The sequence below is a fragment of the Rattus norvegicus genome, chromosome 3, assembly GCF_021556685.1.
Source record: "Rattus norvegicus strain SHRSP/BbbUtx chromosome 3, alternate assembly SHRSP_T2T, whole genome shotgun sequence".
Classification (NCBI taxonomy): Eukaryota; Metazoa; Chordata; class Mammalia; order Rodentia; family Muridae; genus Rattus; species Rattus norvegicus.
The window spans coordinates 119058023-119078742 of NC_141536.1; the positions used below are offsets into that span (position 1 = coordinate 119058023).

Genomic DNA, 20720 nt, shown 5'->3' on the forward strand with positions numbered 1-20720 from the left:
ACACTAACATGACATCCTTGCTGGGTAACTGAGGACCAGACACTAACATGACATCAATGCTATAAGATTAACTGCAGAAATGGGACTGATGACAAATCTGCTGTTTTCTCCACTGCAGGGTGAGATGGATAGCTGTCAGCTCTCAAATGAGCATGCTGTCAATCCAGCCCTGCAGGATACTTCAGTATAGACATCTTTAAAAGACCAAGCCCCTGAAAACATTCAAAACACAGAATTACTGACAAAAATTCTAAAAGAATGTCTTTGTCACATAAAGTGACATTTGTACTAAATCTAAAGATTTCACGGTGACACTGTGAATATATGCACTCATCAACTAGTTTTCTGTAACTGGGGACAGTTTCAATCAGCTGTGCTCAAGGGCACTTTGGTCCCCCAAATTATCTTCAGTTCTCTCAACGAGCAGGAGTGACTAACCACTTGCTTGTTCTGAGAGGCCTGTGTCACAGCAAAGCTCGCCTCTGGGTGTGTCTGTCATGCTGCTTCCAGAGACAAAGAGTCAATGGATGGCTCAGAATATGAGAACATTATTGAGAAATGGGACCTAACTGGAGGAAGCAGACATTAGGTGTGTGTCTGGGAACTCTGTCTTGCCCTGGTCCCTTCTTGTGTTCCTTGATCTCTTCCGGGCTGCCAAGAGCTGAACCATGACCTCCCCACCACGACAGACAAAGCCCTGGGACACTGAGCTTTCTCCATTCAAGCCGATTCTAGCATTCCAACACAGCAACAAGCAAGCTATCAGCATACAGGCACAAAGCAGCCAGACCTCTTCTCACCAACAAGCCTAAGCCATCACACTGGGGGACACAAGCCGGCAGGCCTGGAGACTGACAACGAGAAGCTCAACAGACAAAAGAAATGGGCACTCCAGTAGTTGAAAACAAAAGGAACTTAATAAAAGCAACTGCAGCATCAGGGGCAGGAAGACACCAGTGGCCAGTGCTCGTCCTTTACCTCTTGGATCCGGGGGTGCCAGATGTGTTCCAACAGCTCTGCCGTTCCGTTGGCAACTGTGATCTCTTAAAAACAAAAAGGAGATTTTTTCTTGGAGTGATACTGATGTTTCAGAGTACATATTTATTATAACCACCTCTTCATTGCACTAAGTATCAGTTCCTAAAACTCAGCCTGCGACAGTAGGGCCTATACTTGGAGATGGACTCCCAATACTAAGTCAGCAAATGTACTTGTTGACAGAGCTTCTCAGTGTCTCAAAGGCTGACTGAAGTGGTGCTACCAGCCAGTGCCGGCCAGCCTCACAGAAACCACTCTTTGCAAACTGCTGCCTGAAACGCCCCAAAGCAAAGCTGTGGGCTGAGGTTTTAAAAATCTAGATAAAGCAGGGCCTTTTCCAGTTCCTAAGTCAAAATCGATGGTCACAAAGTAACCCCTAGGAGTAGGGAAGACAAGGAAATCAGGAAAGCTCGGCTCCTAGAATCTCAGAATGTAAACTACTCTGAGAGCACAGTCTGATTTTCTCATCTCCTTGAGTTTATCAGGTTCCATAAGGATCTTTGCAGTCACTATGAAGGGGAATGAAAGTCACTTGCAGAAAACCACAGTAGCCAGACCCTTAAAAAGCAAAGATGTTTCAGAGAAGGGATGCTGATGCAGCGAGAGAGTGACTATGGCAGGTATAAAATCCACTGAAAGAGAGAGGCAGGAAAACAGCACACATATTTCATCCTATCCCCATACTTATCAGCTTCATTGGCAAACAGAAATGAGGTCATTTCTGGCCCTGGCTTGCCCTAAGGTTAGGGATGAAGAGGAGATGTAAAGACAGAAACAGGCATGGTCCACAGACTGAGCCTTCTAAGCTGCTTAGGGGCTGGTATACTCTAGGATCAATACTGGAAGGAACGCTGTTATTGGCAGGTGTCCAGGCCCCCTTCCACTTGCTTTAAAGGACCCCAAGGACATATGTGGAAATAACTGCAATTACCTGTGGTGTTACATTTCCATTTATCTAAAGACAGGATGGCTCGAGCAGGGGCCAAAAATGCAAAAGCACTGGCCTGAAACAGGGGTAACCTAAAAGAAACGAGACCAAAACCATGATCACGGCATCGGGAACTACCGAGGTAGTTCACTATTTGACAGCTTAACAGTCTTTTCCATAGACACGCAGCACATGAGTAACACAGCCACACCTGTAAAGAACCTGCAAAGATCTGACAGCACACAGCTGGAGTCACGAGGCTCTCCCACACCTCCTGCTCCTGCTGCCCTGGCCTCGGGCAGTTCCAGGGGACCCCTATAGTTAGTGCTACACCCCAATACCAGTCAGTTCCTGCTACTGCTTCCTCTCCCCGTGGAGGTACTCAGTGCGGATCTGGGCTTCCTTCTTTCCTGCTGAGCTCATGGGATCCCTAATAATCTCCAGTGTAGGGCCTTCCTCCCCTCCTCCTCCTGTTTCAAATTCTCACTCATTCCATGACTTCATTCCGAGAGTTAAAGACTGCTCTAGTCATAAGATAAATATAAAACCATATTAGTCTACATGTATTCAGAAGTTGTAAGTTATGAGTATATATATAGAAATAAATGTTCTGATTAATCATATAAAATACTTAAAAGTATTCTAATACATTTTAAAGGGTTCAGAAACTTGGTAAATTCCCCATTATATTTTCTCCCCACATTCTCAAACTGAATGCACCTAATCAGATCACAACGATTTTGCTATTTTTACTGGAAATTAGACTGTTTCAGCTAAGTTAACAGTTAGCGTAAGAACTTAATCACTATTTTTCACAGTATTTGAAGTTAAAGTATAAATCTTGCTCCTGCTGTCTGCAGAATGAGGAGGCTAAACACGCATCCTTAGATGCCCAGGCAGCCTGGCCAGTGGTCTGGCTCATGAGGTAGGGACCCAGCAGCCTCCTGATAAGTTCTGTACCAGAGAGAGACAAAGAATACACAGAAATAAAGTAGCCCTGGCCAAAGAACAGCTGGCTGCCGGGCAGTCCCAGAACCGGGTGTGATGCTCCTTTCGGACACACTCTTTTGTCAAGAACACCCTCCTGGCCATTTCAACTACAGTGACCTTAGTAAGAGCAGGTAGGATGTGGACTGCAAGATGGAGATGGGCCTCACAAGTATAGCCAGGCACACCCTCCACTGACCACATGGTTTCCGCTGACCACATGGTTATAGTTACCAGCTTAGAGGGGTCTGGAGCACAGTGCCACTAAATGTGACGGTCCTTTTTAGTGGAGATGTACAACAAAGGGAAATTCCCTTTGGATCCCCTGGAGCCATGACTTACAGAAATTCCTCACACGAAAATTTAGAAATATATTGTAAGGATAAAGATGTCACTGTGCCATTAAGAATGGATGACATCTTGAACAGTACAAATAACACCATTTTACCATTTTCAGACTTCAAATAAGGCATCATAGGGTACTATAACACAAACGTTGAATTGAATGTGTGTGTGTGTGTGTGTGTGTGTGTGTGTGTGTGTGTGCGCACATATATGTGTTCATACTCATATTCTTTGGGAGGTTGTCCTTCCAACATAGTCCTGCGTGTCCTAGAACTCACTACATAGAGCAGGATGGCCTCTAACTCTGAGATCTGGCTGCCGCTGTCTCCTGAGTGCTGGGGTTAAAGGTACGTGCCAGGCCCGCTGCACTTGGAAATCTTGATCATTGCATCCATTGGCTCTTCCTGGCAAGTGACAGAAGTCAAGGCTGACGCTGAGCTCTACTCGCACATTAAACCTCAATCTGAACCTGATGTTGGTGCTACGGTGAGCATTTTGTGTAACAGTGAGGCAGAGTGTTGACTGGGACTCTGGTGTCCTGAGCAGGTGACAGGTGACAATGAGGTCTCCTAAGATGGACTATCAGACCCTCATGCTGGCCTTGCAGTCTCATCATTTCAAGTCAGACACATGACTTGAGGTCTTGGCAAGTGCTACAGGAGCACGTGGATGGCTGACAGCTGACAGGACCATCCCTGGTCGGTAGGTGGAGTATTTCCCAGGGATGTGCTGTTCGTCCGTCTACAGCACAGCTTCTGATTCTGGGCTGGTGATACCGACTCAGCATCTTTAAAAGTATTTTATTTTTATTTATGTGTCTGTGTGAAAGTATGCCAGAGGAGGACATAGGATCCCCTGGAGCTGAGGTACAAGTGGTTATGAACCTAACCTGGGGCAGAAGCTGAACCCGGGTCCTATGTGAGAGCAGCATGCACTCTTAACTGCCAAGCCGTCTTTTCCAGCCCCAAATTTGCATTTTTGATCCATTACTTCAAGGTGCAGCTGAGCGAGCCTTAAACTCCCTCAAGCCCCCAACCTCCTTGTGTTAAATCAGCAGTTTTCAAACCTATGGGCCTCAACCACTTTTGGGAGGGGATACAAATAGCCCCTTCACAGAGGTCACCTAAGGCAACCCTTTAATACAGGCCCTCATGTTGCGGTGACCCCTAAACCTAACATTATTTCATTGCTACTTTGTAACTGACATTTTGCTACTGATATAAGTTGTAAAATAAATATCTGATTATTTCCGATTTGAGAAATCCAGTAAATCAGCGAAGCAAGCTGTTGAGGATTCTCTCAATCCTTCCACTATACAATGACCTTGAGAGTTAATCTAGAAACTAATTACAATAAACACGCTACTCATCAAAGAGAAGCGTTCATCCTACCAATTAGAGTTTATGTTGCAAAGCTAAATCATGGGCATAACATCTCTAGAAAAAAAGGACAACATCTGGTTGGTCTCTGTCCTTAAGTATATCAGCCTCGGAACTTGGAAACAACAGCAGCACCTTTTAGATATTCACAAGTTTCCTATAATAGCACTGTTGTGGCGTAAGGAAGCTTAAGACCACTGCTCTAGAGGAGAGGATAATAATTCTGACATCTGATAACAAGGCAACCGCTGCCTGACACAAACATAACTAAAAGCAATGAACGCTTCCAGGGTCCTGAGGAGCTTCTGCTGTGGGAAGGAGACAATAGTCAGCACTAGGAAGACTTCCAATGCAATCAAGGGACATGCTGTGGAGCTCTGTCACGAATAAGGCTGTCTTAAGATTGCAAAGCACTATGCCACATGCTGAGAGGCCCAGGCATAAAGAAGAGGTGCAAACGGGATCCCCCACCCCCAAGAACACAGATACTCAACGTCAGGGAAGTCCCAAAGAGGGACACATTGAAGGTGAAAGGGGACCAGTGGCACCTGTAGGCAAAAAGAAAAATGCTCAGGGGATTAAGTTCTGAAAGGATCATTTTGAGGGAAACGGACAGTGACTGCCACTGCTCAGACTGGAACAGGCTGTGCCACAGCTCTAGGTGTGGTCCTTACCTGACCAACTTCCAAGTCCTTTGGTGTTGACTCTGGTGGCAAGCCATCGAGGGCCAGGACCTGCTAGCCTTTTAGCCTCTAATGGCTCCCCCTCTATACTGGCCTGCTCATCTTGTTCTGAAGCTACAACTCCCTGACAGAAAGGTATAGCCCTTTTGTTCACAATCTTATTCCCAGGACCAACAGTAAAGAATTTAAGGGGCTATTTACAAACATGGAAAGAAATTTTGTTAGATTAAAATTAAGAAGTTAGGCTTTCCTCATATATTGATTTAAAATGCCAGCCTGTGTAGGACGTTGTTTGGGTTGAGAGCAGAAAAGTAAGCACAACAAATTTCAGGAACTCTGCAATCTCTATGGCAGGAGATTGGTCTCTGACTGGTCAGGTCAAAAGGCCCCATGTCCTGCAGAAGCACCATGAAGTCGCACGGCGTATTTGTTAGACAGAATTCCTCACTATAGTGTAGTCTGTGCTTCCTCAGCATAGATGACAACCAAACCTGGTGCAAAATCTTTCACTCCAAATGAACTCTGGCTGGAATCTGGTCTGCAGAGCAATGTAAAGACAGTAATCCCTAAGGGACTTCGACTTGGCTTCCTAACTGAATCAAACAACCACCATGAACAGAGACCGGACGACTGTGACGGAATGCAGAGCAATGTGCCGAAGAGAACTTCTGTAAATTAGTAACACTTTGGAGCTGTTTTCTCATTGGTCATACCAAAAATACTTCATCCAAACACTTGAGCAGCAATTAGAACTGTCGATGTTTCCAAGAAAAATAACAGTACTGTAATCTAGTATTCGGGCATAACTATATTTCTCTTATTCTTTCTCAAGTATTTAAAGTTCCCACACCCAGTACAATCCAAGTCTGCATCCCACAAGCTGAGCATCCCGATAAGGAGACCTCTCAATAACTACTTGTCACACTGGAACCCATCCATCAAGATGTCCTACTAGGTGAAGGTGCTTATTTAAGGTGGGTGACTCATTTCATCATGTGACGTTTTCTGGGGTGATTCGTCAACTGTCTAATATTACCACTAACTTTAAATTCTAGAATGAGGTTTAGATGTTGTGATCCTCTAGTAATTAATCAGTCAATAATATTTTGAACCATAATCTTGCTATGTAGTCCAGGCTGTGCTCCTGGGTTTTCATCTATGTTTATAGTTGACATCCTTTGTAAAGAAGAGTCTCGGTTTCTTCACTGGATCTCCATCTTTCTTTCCTGAACATCACTGCAGGCACACAATTCTTTTACTCAAATTTTATAACTTACTACTATGCATGTTCTTGATAACTGAATTGTCCAAACCTGTGCAGAACAGCCTGTTGGCTCCTGTTTCCTGTGAAGGGACCTGCACTCATCCTGTCATTCTTTGAACACACCTTTCCAGTATGAGAGGTCCCTTGTCCTCCCAGGCCCAACTCTACGCCAGCCACTTGCTCAGAGAACACTAACTCGTCCATTATCCTAAAGAATGGTAGTGAGGACCAGAGGTCTAGACACTGTGTGGGCTCACTGTTCTTAGCCTTATGTGCAGTAAGTAACCAGGTGAGATTAGGCAGAAGGGGGGAGGAGAGAATCAGGAAGATAATACCCCCAGGCCAACCAGCCCCTCTTGGACATTTTTTACCATATCAGATCACCTTTTCCTTTGGATAATCTCCTTTGCAAACTTCTCTGTTGGCATAAAATGAAGCCAAGTGCACGGCTGCATGATGTGGCATGGTTCTCTATCTGCTGACTGCGAAGCTGGTTGTGTGACTGCACATCTTAGAAAAGGTGCTTTTTCTGTACGTTAATACAATGAGGTGTTAATGCAATTACTCATTAGATAATGGGTATTTATTTATTTAATCTATTTTTGAGACAGGGTCTCATGATGTCGCCTTGTCTGTCCTATATAAATCACCATGTTAACCAGGCTGTCTTTAAACTCACAAAGATCTATCTGCCTTAAAGGTAAGTACTACCACACCTAGCACAGGACTACTTTGAAAGCACGTCTATCAGTTCTTTGAGGGAGTACAGGGAAGATAACTGATGCTGAACAACAGTCTCAAAGTTGTACAGAGAGGAAGGAGCTTCCTTCCTTCCTCCTGACATTGGGTGAGGACTCGTCAGCCACCAGCCTAGAGATGAGAAGCATGGAGGAATGAATGGGTAACCAGTGGCATGGGGAATGCACCAGGCCAGCAGGGTCTGATAGTCAAATAAAAAGAGGTGTAGAGAAGACAGATGGTGATGTGGCCTGCCTTTGATTCCAGCACTCACAAGACAGAGACACATGGATCTTGGTGAGTTCAAGGCCAACCTAGTCCATAGAGCTAGTTTCAGGACAGCCAAGGCAACACAGAGAAGCCCTATTTTTAAAAATCCTCCCCCCCGAAAAGTGTATCGGGAACAAAATTCATTAAATCTACACATAGCAAAGCATCAGGCAGTCTTTAAGTCTCTGGCACCTTGAAGACTTAAAGAACAACAGTGAAGAGCAGTCTCAGGAAGCAGGGCTGGCATCCCCACCACAGGAAACACACGATGGAGGCGGGAGGATCCGGGTCAAATGACCACTGCTGTTTTCTAATAGCCTTTTCCCCATCCGAGTCAGGATGCTGCCTGTGTGACCAGGATGTACACGCAGTCTTGTAACACTCATCAGGGACCTGCTACTCCAGACTTCCACTTCCCTTCCAGAGTCCAGGTAATAATGACAGCTCACAGCCAGCATGTGCAGGCACTCATTAACATGCTACACATTATTTTACATCTGAGGAAATAGTCTTTGAGAAGCTAAGCAGTCTGGTGGAAGTCTCCTGGCTACTAAGTGGTCCAAGCCACTAAGGATAGCCCCAGTGAGGCTAACTAGAAATGATGTCTTTCAAGGTCATTTCCTTCTAGGTTTGCACTGGCCTTTCATTTCACTACACTAAGACGCTTTCTTGGTGAAGTAGGCAGTAAATTTTATTTGTGGGGAACTCTGCAACCAGCTATTATGTGCTGCTTGGCACTGCGGAATACAAAAGTCGTGGTATCACCAATTGGTAATTTTGGTGAAATGCTCACACTGAATCATCCACATTTCTGGCCTTATCTTCCAGTTTACAGGTAAGATTCTGTGCAGCAAATTAAACAGCACCGTGACAACACATCCAGACAACCTGGGACCGTGAGTCCATGACACCCGGCCTAGACTTTAAAAAGATGAGAGACAGCAAGCAAAAGCACTGTGTGAGCTTAATTGGACCACGGCTTGGAGAAGCTTGGGGAACAGCTATAACACATCTTTTAGGGACAACTGGGGAAATTAAATGTAGACTGCATACTAGATGATATGATGGGATAATTATTTTCTTGTTGATAACTGGCATTGTGGTTACTCAGAGACTATCATCCCTAGGACATTTGGAGTGGAACATCACACTATCTGCAACTTTCCAACTAGTTCACAAACACTAAAACAAACACAAAAACTCCTCAGGGATGAAGAAACATGGGGAATTTTTCAATCTCCCTAAAATGACCTCTCTGCACTCTGATAATATGGGTTCAAAGTAAGACCTGGAAAGTGTACTGCCATAAGGGGGTATTCCAGTTGAGAAGACCCCCTCCACACACACACTCCAACCCCTTACATTTATACTACACACACACACACACACACACACACACACACACACACACACACACACGGCCACAAGAAGCTAATAAGATAGAAAGTAGGAGACTTTCTCCTATAGGCAGTGGTTAATCAGAAACAAGATACTTAAACTAGTGTCAGTGGCTCTCAGCAAAGAAATCTGCTATGTGTTTAAGCAGATTTGTGCCTGACCACGAGGGGCCCCTTACAGTATTGAGGATGACAGAGTAAGTGAGGCTCCTGCAGCAGGATTGGGGGGGGGTCCTCTAAAGTCAGTGGGGTTCTCCTCTAGAAACAACTATGAGAAAAATCTGTGAGGCAGAGAAGCATGGGTTTCAGAGACCCTTCCTCCACACTAACTCAGGATATCTTCGCAGAGGTGGGGGCCTCTGACTGTGACTACTGCAGGCTGGTGGCTGTGGGTTAGGGAGAATCTGAAAAATCCTATCCCAGTGAGAGGGAGATTTTAAAGGGTTTGGTACCAGATCTTAGAACAAGTTAAAGGGGTAACTAAAACTAACAAGCAAGTAACCAGAGAACTGTCGCATCTCCATCAAAGGAGCCCAGAAATAGAACTGAAAGTACAGGGAGGGGCGGCACAGGGAGGGAGAAGGGACAATGGGAAAAGGTGTCCTGAAATCAGCTCATCCGACAGACACATGCTCTAGGGAGTGAGCCTCACAACCCCCTCAGGAAAGATGGTAGTCCCCAGCGACAAGGGAGGCACTCTCAGGCTGCAAAGCAGGGAAGGAGGACATAGCCATGGAGGGTGCACCAGCTCAGGGACAGCACATACACCAAGGGGGAGCTCAGGTCTGCCCAGCAGGAGTACTCTGGGCTCAGCCTTCAGTCTGTTTCAACATCTTTGTTTCTTTCTTTTTGGAGACCAGCCTCATTATGCAGCACTGGCTGCTCTAGAACGCTCTATATAGACCAGGTTGGCCTCAAACTTAAAGTGATCCACCTGCCTCTGATCCAAAGAGCTGAAATTAAAGGCATCCAAAGCCAACACCTTCCTGAATTCTATCTTTATGGACAATATTGGTTTTCAAGGCTGCAATAAGGGAGGAGGACCTAGCCACAGACCACCCCTCCTTTCCCTGTTCTCTAGCTTCCTGAGAATACGAGGCCCGCCCCTTAGAGGCAGGAACCAATCACCTTAGCTGCCCTGTGTGATGGAAGCATTGGGTGTCAACAAATGTCAGAAAACCACATAACACAGAACTTACAACACAACACAGATAAACCACCACAGAGTGGGGAAATAGTAAGAATCTGTCAAGAAATCACAAAAGTTTAACATGAAAACACTGCTACGAGGGGAAGCCTAAAAAAAAAATGATACAGACTGTCTACCATCGCCTAACTGACTGGTCGGATCGCCATCCCCACACTAGCACAGCCCCTCCCCATCTGTCCACTCTCGTATCTCCTTTGTGTGAACTGCTTGCTTTAGCCAGGGCATTTTAAAATGCCAACTGAGATGCTAATTCTCAGCACCTGGTGATGGTCCACATCACTATGTAGCAGTGACAAACTACAGCTGCCCAATAAGCTGCAAGACTACAGAAGATGGTTAGGACACAGGCAATAATGTCACCCAGGAACACTGCAGGCAGTGTCCCTCACCCTCCCAAGGACACAGCTGCCTGTGACCTGAGGCTGAGAAGGTGTGTCCCAATACTTTTCTTTGGTCATATGCTGAAAACGAAAGGCTTTCAAGGTACAGTGCCACCAGCCCAGGGCCTTGCTGCTCAGCCAAGCCCTAGTGTCTGGTGACGGGAATCCTGTTCTATTTTTAGCTTCTGCTGCCCCCACTGCCAAGGTGAAAGATACCTCCTCACCCTTCTGGGCCAAAATCACAAGTCTCTGTGACCTATTGCTACTACTGCCACCTCCTCAAGTCCTAGACATGGTGTCCCTGCCTCTCATGACCCTGTACAATGTTCGGGGGCATGGACATCACCTATCTGCATGATCCTGTCTGCTTGCATCTTCTACAGATAGGTCACTAGGTATCTGTGGGGCTGTCAGCACTTCCCCTCTTTTCAAAGGTCAAGACTGGATACCACCCAGGACTCAAGAGCCACAGAATCCCACATCCCAGGTCCAGCATGATACCATAGCACCCACTCTCCTAGACAGTGTGCACTCACTGCCTGCTTCTTAGATGGGATGTTGGCCTAGTAATAAAGAACCAAGCAAGCATGTGGCCACACATGGTGAAGAAGGATGTGCTGCCCACATGTAAAGCTTGTGAGCAGACTGCACAGATCCCCGTGAGCAGACTGCAGACACCCCATACCGACACACAGCTCCTTATTTCCAGCTCTTGAGTGGGCAGGTGGCAGCACCCTCTCTAGGTCTTTCTTGACTGGCTGCTCTTTGTGGGAAAGGAGAGGCCAATGAACTGCACTGACTAACACTGTTCTCCACAGGCTAATGCCTGATGCCTTTAAAAAGGGTGCCCTCAAGACCAAGAGTACTTACTTGCCTGAAGTCCCTGAGGTCAACTTGCTATGTCATCTTATGTAAGTCTGCCCAACAGGTTCAGCAGTCACCTAGCCAGGCCTTTGGCATGACCTGGGAATGCAGCTTACACAGGCAGATGCAGCCATAAGCAGGAGCCCCTTCCGCCTCTCCCATGTTAGCACCTGTAACAACTATAGGCAGCACCAGGTACTTAGGAAAAATGTCTTCCCAGTGTGCCTGTGTACAATGTAAAGCCAGCAAAAGAAGTGCTACCCAATCCAGATCTGTGATCCAGAGCCTTGAATATCAACACCAAATACCAACGTCATTCCTGCCACATTTACTGCCTGGCTTGAATGTTCTGTGAAAGGCCTGGGTTTATCTCCTTCCCTAGTATATCAGTGGCATACTTACTCCTCTCCTCTGGGCCCCTGATGAGAACACCCTCTGACCCTTCTGTTCAGTAGAGTGGCTGCAGTCTATCTAGTGGGAATCTAAGAACCAACATCTTGACAGCCATTGCCAACGGGACAAACAGCTTCTCTCCGCCAGCAGATCTGCAAGGCAACTGCCATTCGCCTTCCCACTCCATCTCTACTGCAACCAGACACCCCAGCTGCCCACTGTCCTCTGGTGAGGTAGCCCTTCAGAGTCCTGAGGATTCTGGCACATCAGACTCCAGGTCGCAGCTGCCTGCTATTCACAGTCCCTCTTGCTACCTCTTCCTAGCAGGGAAAAGCAAGCCCCTCTTGTACTGTCTGCAAGGAGAAAGAGAGATCCACAGACTTTACTCTGAGAGTAATCAGCAGAGCCTGGACAGGGAGGAAGCTGTGCTCTGAATAGGGCTGACTGAAAAAGAAGAAGAGGCCGGCTTTTACTGTTACTGGGGCTATGGATGCAAAGGTAAACAAGCCAAAGTGCTAGCACCAAAAAGAGCACCCCGAGAAAGTGGGGCAAAGACAGAAGAGCAAGACACATTAGAAGACTGAATCCAAGCACATAAACACATGTATAGAAATTCAGGGGAGAACAGAGTATTTCAGGAAACTCCGGAGGGGAACAAGTTGGGTGAGGATGTGCATGTGTGCTGTACGGGTGGGCCACTGGGACATGCAGTAGGGCGGGGCTCAGAGGCTCAGGTGGAAACCTGGGAAAGGCAGAGAGGACAGAAGCTGTACACCAGGAAGAATGCAACCTGGGTAGCCCAAGGAGGGGAGTGGTAGAGGTCAGGGGTTAGGGAGTGCACCGAGTGCAGAGTCTCAGTGCAAGAGACCAAATGGAAACTAGGTCAAAGAGACTGGGTCTGACTTACAGTAGAGGACCAGAAGGCATGCCAGGGACCAGTAGTGCCTTCCAGCCACCCACAGAAATAAAAAGGCTATTTTCCCAGCTTGTACAACAGGTAGTTCTCTTTATGAAGAGAGGAAATATGGGGCCAGAGACACCTTGTAAAGGTGGGCTGAGACCAGTGGCCACTAGGATATGCTGTAACATCAACTGATCTGTCCAGTAGCCCTGAGCAAAGGGCCCATCCTTCTCAGTACCTTACTGGGGTGTAAAAATCCCACAGTACCCCTGTCTCACCTGCATCCAAATGTTGTCTGCAGCAATGTAGTGATTCCCACGCAGAAGAAAATGGTCCCGATGAGCTGGCTGGTGGCCCACTGGTCATCCCCCACGCACATGGCATCAGCCAGCAAAAAGGGCACTGCGATTGTGCCACTGAAACACGTCAGGTAGTGCTGCTCGAGGAGAGACAAGGGGAAAGGTAAACCTGCCCTTGCTTTTGCTTGATTTTCCCCTAACACTGGTGCCCTGGTGGTGTCTTTAAGACATACAGACCACATGAAGAACCTCTAGTTATGAGTTACCCATTCTGATCACATGTCTGGCCATTTTGTAACATTCCTTTCCCTATTACCTATGTCCTATGGCATCATTGACATAAGTTCATATCAGCACAAAGGAAGTTCTCAACACAAGTTTAGATATTTCTACTAGAGATACCTACTTTTTCCCCAATTACACTTGTCCAACATGCTAAGTACATTGTGCTGAGTAACTCTTGCAATCTTGAAAGAGACCCTTGTTGGGCATGCCCTCAGGCTTGATTTGATAAGGTCTTGTTTGGTTGTTTTATGGAGTTAGGCTATCACTTTGGAATCCACAGTGTGCTAAACTGACTATATGGCCCAAACTGATCTCAAACCCACAATCTTCCTGCTTCAGCCTCCTGCTGTCCAGGGATAACAGGAGTGCACCAAACCCAGCTGAGATGCTCACATGTTACATCTGTATTCCTAAGATACCAGTCTGTGGGCTTCCTTCATTTCTTTAGCCCTCTCAGGTCTGGGGATTATACCATAATGATTTCATAGCAAAGGGAATTTTCTTCCTTGCTCCATGGTCTAGCTGCCTCCGGTAGATATTCACTCTCCTTCTAAGTACCACATACTCCCTCCCATGGCCCCTGAAGACAGCCCCAGCACTCACAATTCATTTCCCTTCCTCCCCCCAATTTTCTAGCTCTTTATTTCTGTTCTGTGAACTTCCTCTTTTCGTCCCCACAGCTTCCTATTTCTGCCCCAAGTCAGAGAAGCACACTGACTACTGCTCAAAGGTACAGGTGTCTTCTGTTCAGAACTCTTCAATGCCGTGCACAATGTACTGTGTGTTGTTAAGAACAGGAGGCAAAAGAGCTGTCACTCCTGTTTGACTATCACAGAAACATCTGTAACAGAAAGATCTGGAAGCTGTGCTTATATTAGGTCCAGGGCACCTGACCTAGGTTAAGTTATTCACCAAGCCCACTCAGCCCTCCGGCTGTCCGATAGGGAGGAAGGCCCAACCAGCCAGGGTGGGCCAGGCACAGTTCAGCTGCAAGTAAGCATGGGCCTGAGCAAGAGACTGACTTTCCACACCTCAGAAACCTGAAGGGAGCTGATCACACAAACGAGCAAGGAAGTGTAGAAATTCAGACCTTGAAACAGGGTCCAAACCCAACAAAGGGGTCAGAAGCCAGGTAGTGAGACCAGTAAGGAGCGAGTGCCCTCACAATTCTCCAAAGTCACTTTGTCCTGTGAACAGGACAAGAGTACTGAGGGGGAAGTGCTAACACCACAGTAGACCTGTCCATTGCCAGCCTCCTGCTCTGGCTAGAAGCTAGGGTAAACTACAGCTGGGAGGCAGCAAACTTCCCTTCCTCTAAAGACAATGAAGCCTCCCCTCACTCCCTGGCCACCATACTAGCCATGACTGTGGATGCTAAGGTTGGGGTGGGAGGTCAAAGCTAGCGACCCCTTTCTGTTTCTCCTGCTCCAGCTTCCCTGCAGCCACAGCCCTGCCCTCCCACCATCTTCTCTCATTCCCTGAGCATTTACTTCCCAGTTCTCTCTTCGTCCTGCTGTTCTGAGACTAATGTTGAAAATTCTTATACACCATTCTTAGAAAATACATTTATAATAAATCTCAGTTAAAATAAATCTTAGTTAAAGTAAATCTTGGGGACTAGAGAGATGGCTCAGCAGTTTAAACCCATGTATTGTTCTTGCAGGAAACGAGTTCAGTTCCCAGAACCGCCATCAGGCAGTGAGACTCCAACACCTATGGCCTCCACAGCCACCTGTAGTCACATTCCTACCCACACATAATACATAGAACTAAAAACAATAAAATAAAAAATAAACGTAGACTATCTTGAAAATTTGGCCAGTAGACGGTACAAGCTCTAGGCCAGAGGCCACCACCCCGGAAGAATCATCTTACCTGCAACCCCAGGAATATGCATAAGTACCAGGGAGGAACGTCTTCTATAGTGTAGATCATATCTGACCTCTGGGGATCCAGGCTCCCAGTGCTGTCCAGGGTCTCTGCGAGAGAGCTCTGCAGTTGGGAGGAGAAAGGGGTTAGTCACTCCTGGAATGGCTATTAGCTCTATCTGACTTAGCACAGCCCTCCACTGCCTAGAACCACCTTCTGCTGGGGCAGCCATTCTGTCCTTTGATTACCTCAAAGAGATAATTCTCAGAATGAGGGCTCTGACTCCCATGATATTGCCTCATTCCCAAGAGCACTAACCCTGACTAGAGCCTCTGCCCAAGCCTAATGACTTAAATCTTGGTTTCACCTGTATTTATTTTTTAAAAAATTGTAATACTTTATGTGGCAGTAAAGATCTTTAAAATGTTAAGTATTCCATGCTTTCAAAGGTGAAGATCACCAAAATAACTAACTCAGCCTAGCAATTATTCAGCCTTGACATCAGCTAAACAGATGGCTTGAAGAAACCATCATCTTTCTTTCCATTGAGTCTTAAAACTGCTCTAGTTTCTAAGACTGCAAATAATTGATTGCATTTCTTAGAATCTGAGGTGCATATATCTCTGGTGGTTGGAATGAGAGGTCCCCTGTAATCTCAGACATTTGAATACCTGGTTTCCAGTTAGTGGCTGTTTGGGGAAGATTAGGAGGCATGGCTTTGCTGAAGGAAGTGCGTCACTGGGTACAGGCTTCTCTGCTTCCTGTTTGTGGTTTTAGATTTGCATTCAGCTGCCTGCCTGCTGCCTCGCTCCCTGAAGTGATGGTCATGAACCATGACCTTCACAAATACTTTTGTCACAGTATTTTACCACATTAATTAGAAAGTAACTAACACAATATGTACTTTTAAAAGTATTTTCTAACCTAGCAAACAAAATAATAGAAAACAAAATGAAAATGTTCCACAAAATATGGGTAGAAATAATACTGTGCCCCTGGAGTCCGTGTCTGATGGATCTAGCCCACAGTGAGCCATTGACTCAATATGCTCTTGCCTAGTTTTCCTTGAAAGGGGAACACTGTCTTGGGGGTTAAATCCCTTTCCACAAACATACTGGAATTCTGCCTCATTGTCTACAGGTAGAAGGTACAGTCTAATGAAGCTACACTTGACACAAATTACAGAACAAACATTTGCCTCTGGTCCAGCAGCAGACGTTAGCAGGCTTGCAGTGCCAAATGGCGCTGTGTCTGTCAAAGACTGCAGTAGTAGAAATGACCGAGAAACTGCACGGTGCATGAGAGACTAGGAAAGGATTGGCTCAGCAGGCCAGCTGCTTGGGCTTTCTCGCCTTCCCAAAGAAGGTCTGGCCTTACCTGGCACCAGCTCCCATGTGCTTTGCTTTTGTTCTTGGGTTTTAAAAATAATATTACTTCTCTTCTTCCTCTAAAGTTTAAGGCTTACACAACAATCAACCCCAGCTATAGCAGGATCCTTGGGTCACCTGTTCTCTGAGAAACTCAAAATCTAAATTCAGCTGCATGGTGGCCAGCCATACCTAAGAGGCTGGTTCCTGATAAAACTTGCAGGCCAAAGCTCACCTGAGCTAGTTGGCAATATTTCACGAGAACTCTCATAGATTGATGTGGAAGAATTACAACATTACCTACCTGCCTGCACCAGGGGAAAGGTGTCGAGAAGCCTGTGCTTGGTGTCTCTCTAACTCAGCTATTTATAATTTTCCAACCAGGATTTTAACCTGCAGCCTCTCTCTATACACGACTGCAAGGATGAGAACTGAATGGATTCTATGAATCATTAAAGAATAACTGAATCCAACTGCAATTCCTCAGACACTTCTACAGACAGCACTAACAACATACTGGGCTCACCATACAAATTCAACACAGTCATACATCTTACACAAAGGAATAAAGCCAAGGACAAAATAACTCCTTCCTTAGTATATGCTGCAGTTGGCCTAATGAATGCCCATGTGTTAAAGGCTTCATCAAGAGTGGCAACAGCCTAATATATCATGGACCTTTAAGAGATAGATTTTAGGTAACACTCTAGAAGCTGGGGTAGAGGACTATAAACAAAGGCCAGTTTAGCCCCCAACTTCCACCCCCAAAAAAGGCACAGACACAAAGATCTGAGCTCTTGAAATGCACTGTGGGACCCTGCTTGTCCCTGCCCCCTTTCTGATTTCTGGGTCAGGATGTGAGCATTTGCTTTGATGTGCCATGAGACACTATGGGGCAATTCCCACGAGGGTTGCCTATCTTCTCCTTCCAGACCCTTTAAGCCAAAATAGAACTCTCTTTACTTCATTTCATCATAGTCATGCAAAATACAAAAGTATACAAAACATGGTCACTCAAATTTTATTTAAAAAACAATGAACAAGCATACATACAATGTATGTATCATGTACATATGCATATGTGTGTATATGAAAATACAAGCAGACCTCTATAATCACTCACTCACATACATACATGCATGCTTTGGAACGCCACATTAGTAGCTGAAAGTTCTGGGTTTCAGATACCATCCACCTTAGGTAGACTCACCTTTATTTTATTCCTATTGAATAGGTGAAAGCTGGTACCCAGAGAGTCATGATAATCTCCTTAGCATCTGTGTCTCCTCTGTGACCAGACCTGCTGTCTGGCCCTGAGGCTTGTAACACCACCGTCCTCAAATATTCTGGCCAAGGCTTTTACAAACATCTAGATAATGATTCTTAAGAGCTTTTAACCTTAATTGTTACTAAGACAATTAAAACCTAGTAATTATGACTCTTCCGTTACAAAACAAACAGACACCCTACCCCCAAGAAGGCATGGTGTCCCAAACCAGAGAGCCCCTGGTTCTCCAGAAGCAGTCGTGCAGTAGGAAGGGGTGAGCATGAGTACCTTCTCTGCAATGCCATTCTCTGTGGTGTAGATGGCCATGAGCTCAGTGTCTTCATTGTCCTGTTCTCCACTGGACGTGGCCCCACCATTGATCACCACCTGAAGAGAAGGGCTGCAGTGAGAGGGTGTTTCAGCAGTTGCCGTTCTGCTGTAGGGAAATATGGTTTTTCCAAATGATCTCCCATAATTCTTGAGAGCCCCAAACTACATATTATATATCACAGTGGCAAGATTTGTTTCCTTAAATGAATCTGATGTGTATAGGCTATTTTAAATGGAGAAGTGTAGAGTTTCTCATAGGGTGGAGCTGGGTGAGGCATAGTCCCCCAGGAAAGACAGAAATGGAACATTCCAAAGAAACTTCTAGCCATAGGATTCCCCAACACCCTTCAGGGCAAGGGAAGTGACTGATAAGCCAGTGTTGCAATGCAGGTGACCAGGCTTCTGCTGAGTGGTAGTGTCTAAGCTGCTTTGGTTAAGATCACTTCCTCAGGATCCAAGGTTACTGCCTGTCTGCTCCAGAAAGAGGAAGGGTTGTAGTCAGAAGACTAACTAAGCAGCCTGCTGTGTGCAGCTGCTTAGGTCACTGGGAAGCAGGAGAACGGACCCATCTTGGAATCTACTCAAAGGAGGTCTAGCCTATGCTGTGCATTCTTCAGTTAGAAACAAGAAACAAAGTATTTTCATTCATTAATCAAATGGTTCCATTCCTAGGGATCTCTTCTAAAGATGCAATACTGAAAACAAAAGAGGTTTTAACCCCAAGAAAGCAAGCACCTTTTATGTGTAACAATAAGTAGTCACAAACCAGTTATACTCAGGTACTATTAAGAAAAATGGACATGTATGTGTATATAAGTTAGTGGGTGCCTGGGGGACCAGAAGAGGGCATCAGATCCCCTGAATCTCAAGTTGCAGGTAGTTATGATCTGCCTAACCCAGCTTGGGTACTACTGGACACTGAACTTGGGCATCTAAGAAACATCTGCTCTTAACTGCTCGGCCATCTTTCTAGTCCCAGGAGAGTGAGTCTTACTTGGAATATGTAACATCCAGGAAAACCACCTATAACTTAGCTGTACGTGGAAACAGGAGAACTACATTTTGCTTGTTTTTTGGGGACTGTCCTAAAGCTCACAGTATTCCTGCTTCAGCCCCCTATGCTGGCACTATGGGTGATGCCACTGTACAAGGATCCAAATACTTGTTTAAAAACACAGATTAGAAGCCAACCAGAGCTACAGAGTGAGATGGAGATCATGTTTAAGAAGAGAGAGAGAGGGGTTGGGGATTTAGCTCAGTGGTAGAACACTTGCCTAGCAAGCGCAAGGCCCTGGGTTCGGTCCCCAGCTCCGAAAAAAAGAGAAAAGAGAGAGAGAGAGAGAGAGAGAGAGAGAGAGAGAGAGAGAGAGAGAGAGAGAGAGAGAGAGAAATTAATTAGTACAGATTGTATTGGTTAGAAGTATATCATCGTAATAAAAACTCCATATATAGAAATTAGAGGGATAGTTCAATGATTAAAAACAGTGGCTGCAGAGGACCAAGGTTTAATTCCCAGCATCCACATGGGAGCTCACAAACATCTTATATTAATAACTCCAGCTGGAGGAGATCTACAGAGTGAGACCCTATCTCAAATGCCACAACCACACCAACAAAGCAGATTAGCAAAAGATAAAAACACAGTTTAAATTCCAGCACTGTGACATAGAACACAAAACATAAAACGTCGATGACAGTCTAAGAGAACGTGTGTGTGTGTGTGTGTGTGTGTGTGTGTGTGTGTGTGTGTGTGTGTGTGTGTGAGAAAGGGGGACTGAATCAACAATTTGTTTTCACTTTTTTATTGGATATTTTCTTTATCTACATTTCAAATATTATTCCCCTTCCCAGTTTCTCCTCCGGAAACTCCCTATCCCATCCTTGTACCCCATCTCCATGAGGAGGGTACTCCCCCAGCCACTTACCCACTCCCTCATGCCTCCCCACCCTGGCATTCCCCTTCACCGGACCAAGGTCCTCTCCTCCCATTGATGTCCAACAAGACCATCCTCTGCATATGCAGCTGGAGCCATGGATCACTCCATGTGTACTCTGTGGTTGGTGGTTTAGTCCCTGGGAGCTCTGGGGGCTCTGGCTGGTTGATGTTGTTCTTCCTATGGAGCTGCAAACCCCCTCAGCAACCTCAGTCCTTTCTCTAACTCCTCCATTGGGGACCCGTTCTCAGTCCAATGGTTGGCTGAGAGCATCTGCCTCTGTGTTTGTCAGGCTCGCAGAGCCTCTCAGGAGACATCCACAACAGGCTCCTGTCAGCAAGCACTTCTTGGTATCCACAATAGTGACTGAGTTTGGTGACTGCATGTGAGATGGATACCCACATGTGGCAGTCTCTAGATGGCCTTTCCTTCAGTCTCTGCTCCACATGGTCTCCGTGTGGTACATTTACACGATGGAATACCACTCAGCTATTAAAAACAATGACTTCATGAAATTCTTAGGCAAATGGATGGAACTAGAAAATATCATCCTGAGTGAGGTAAAAAACACACAGAAAAACACACATGGTAG

General features: G+C 45.8%; 1 protein-coding gene across 12 annotated transcripts in view; it reads right to left on the reverse strand.

The window, feature by feature from the left end:
• The window catches only part of Slc23a2 (solute carrier family 23 member 2), a 157944-nt gene that overhangs the window by 22794 nt on the left and 114430 nt on the right, over positions 1-20720 (reverse strand). For 4 of the 12 annotated variants that reach the window (XM_087654000.1, XM_087654002.1, NM_017316.2 and 1 more), the window contains 5 exon segments: positions 18153-18251; positions 15237-15353; positions 13056-13213; positions 1970-2058; positions 979-1043 (listed from right to left, as the gene is read on the reverse strand). In XM_087654000.1, the coding sequence (XP_087510126.1) occupies positions 979-1043; positions 1970-2058; positions 13056-13213; positions 15237-15353; positions 18153-18251 (528 nt within the window). 12 annotated transcript variants of the gene reach the window in all.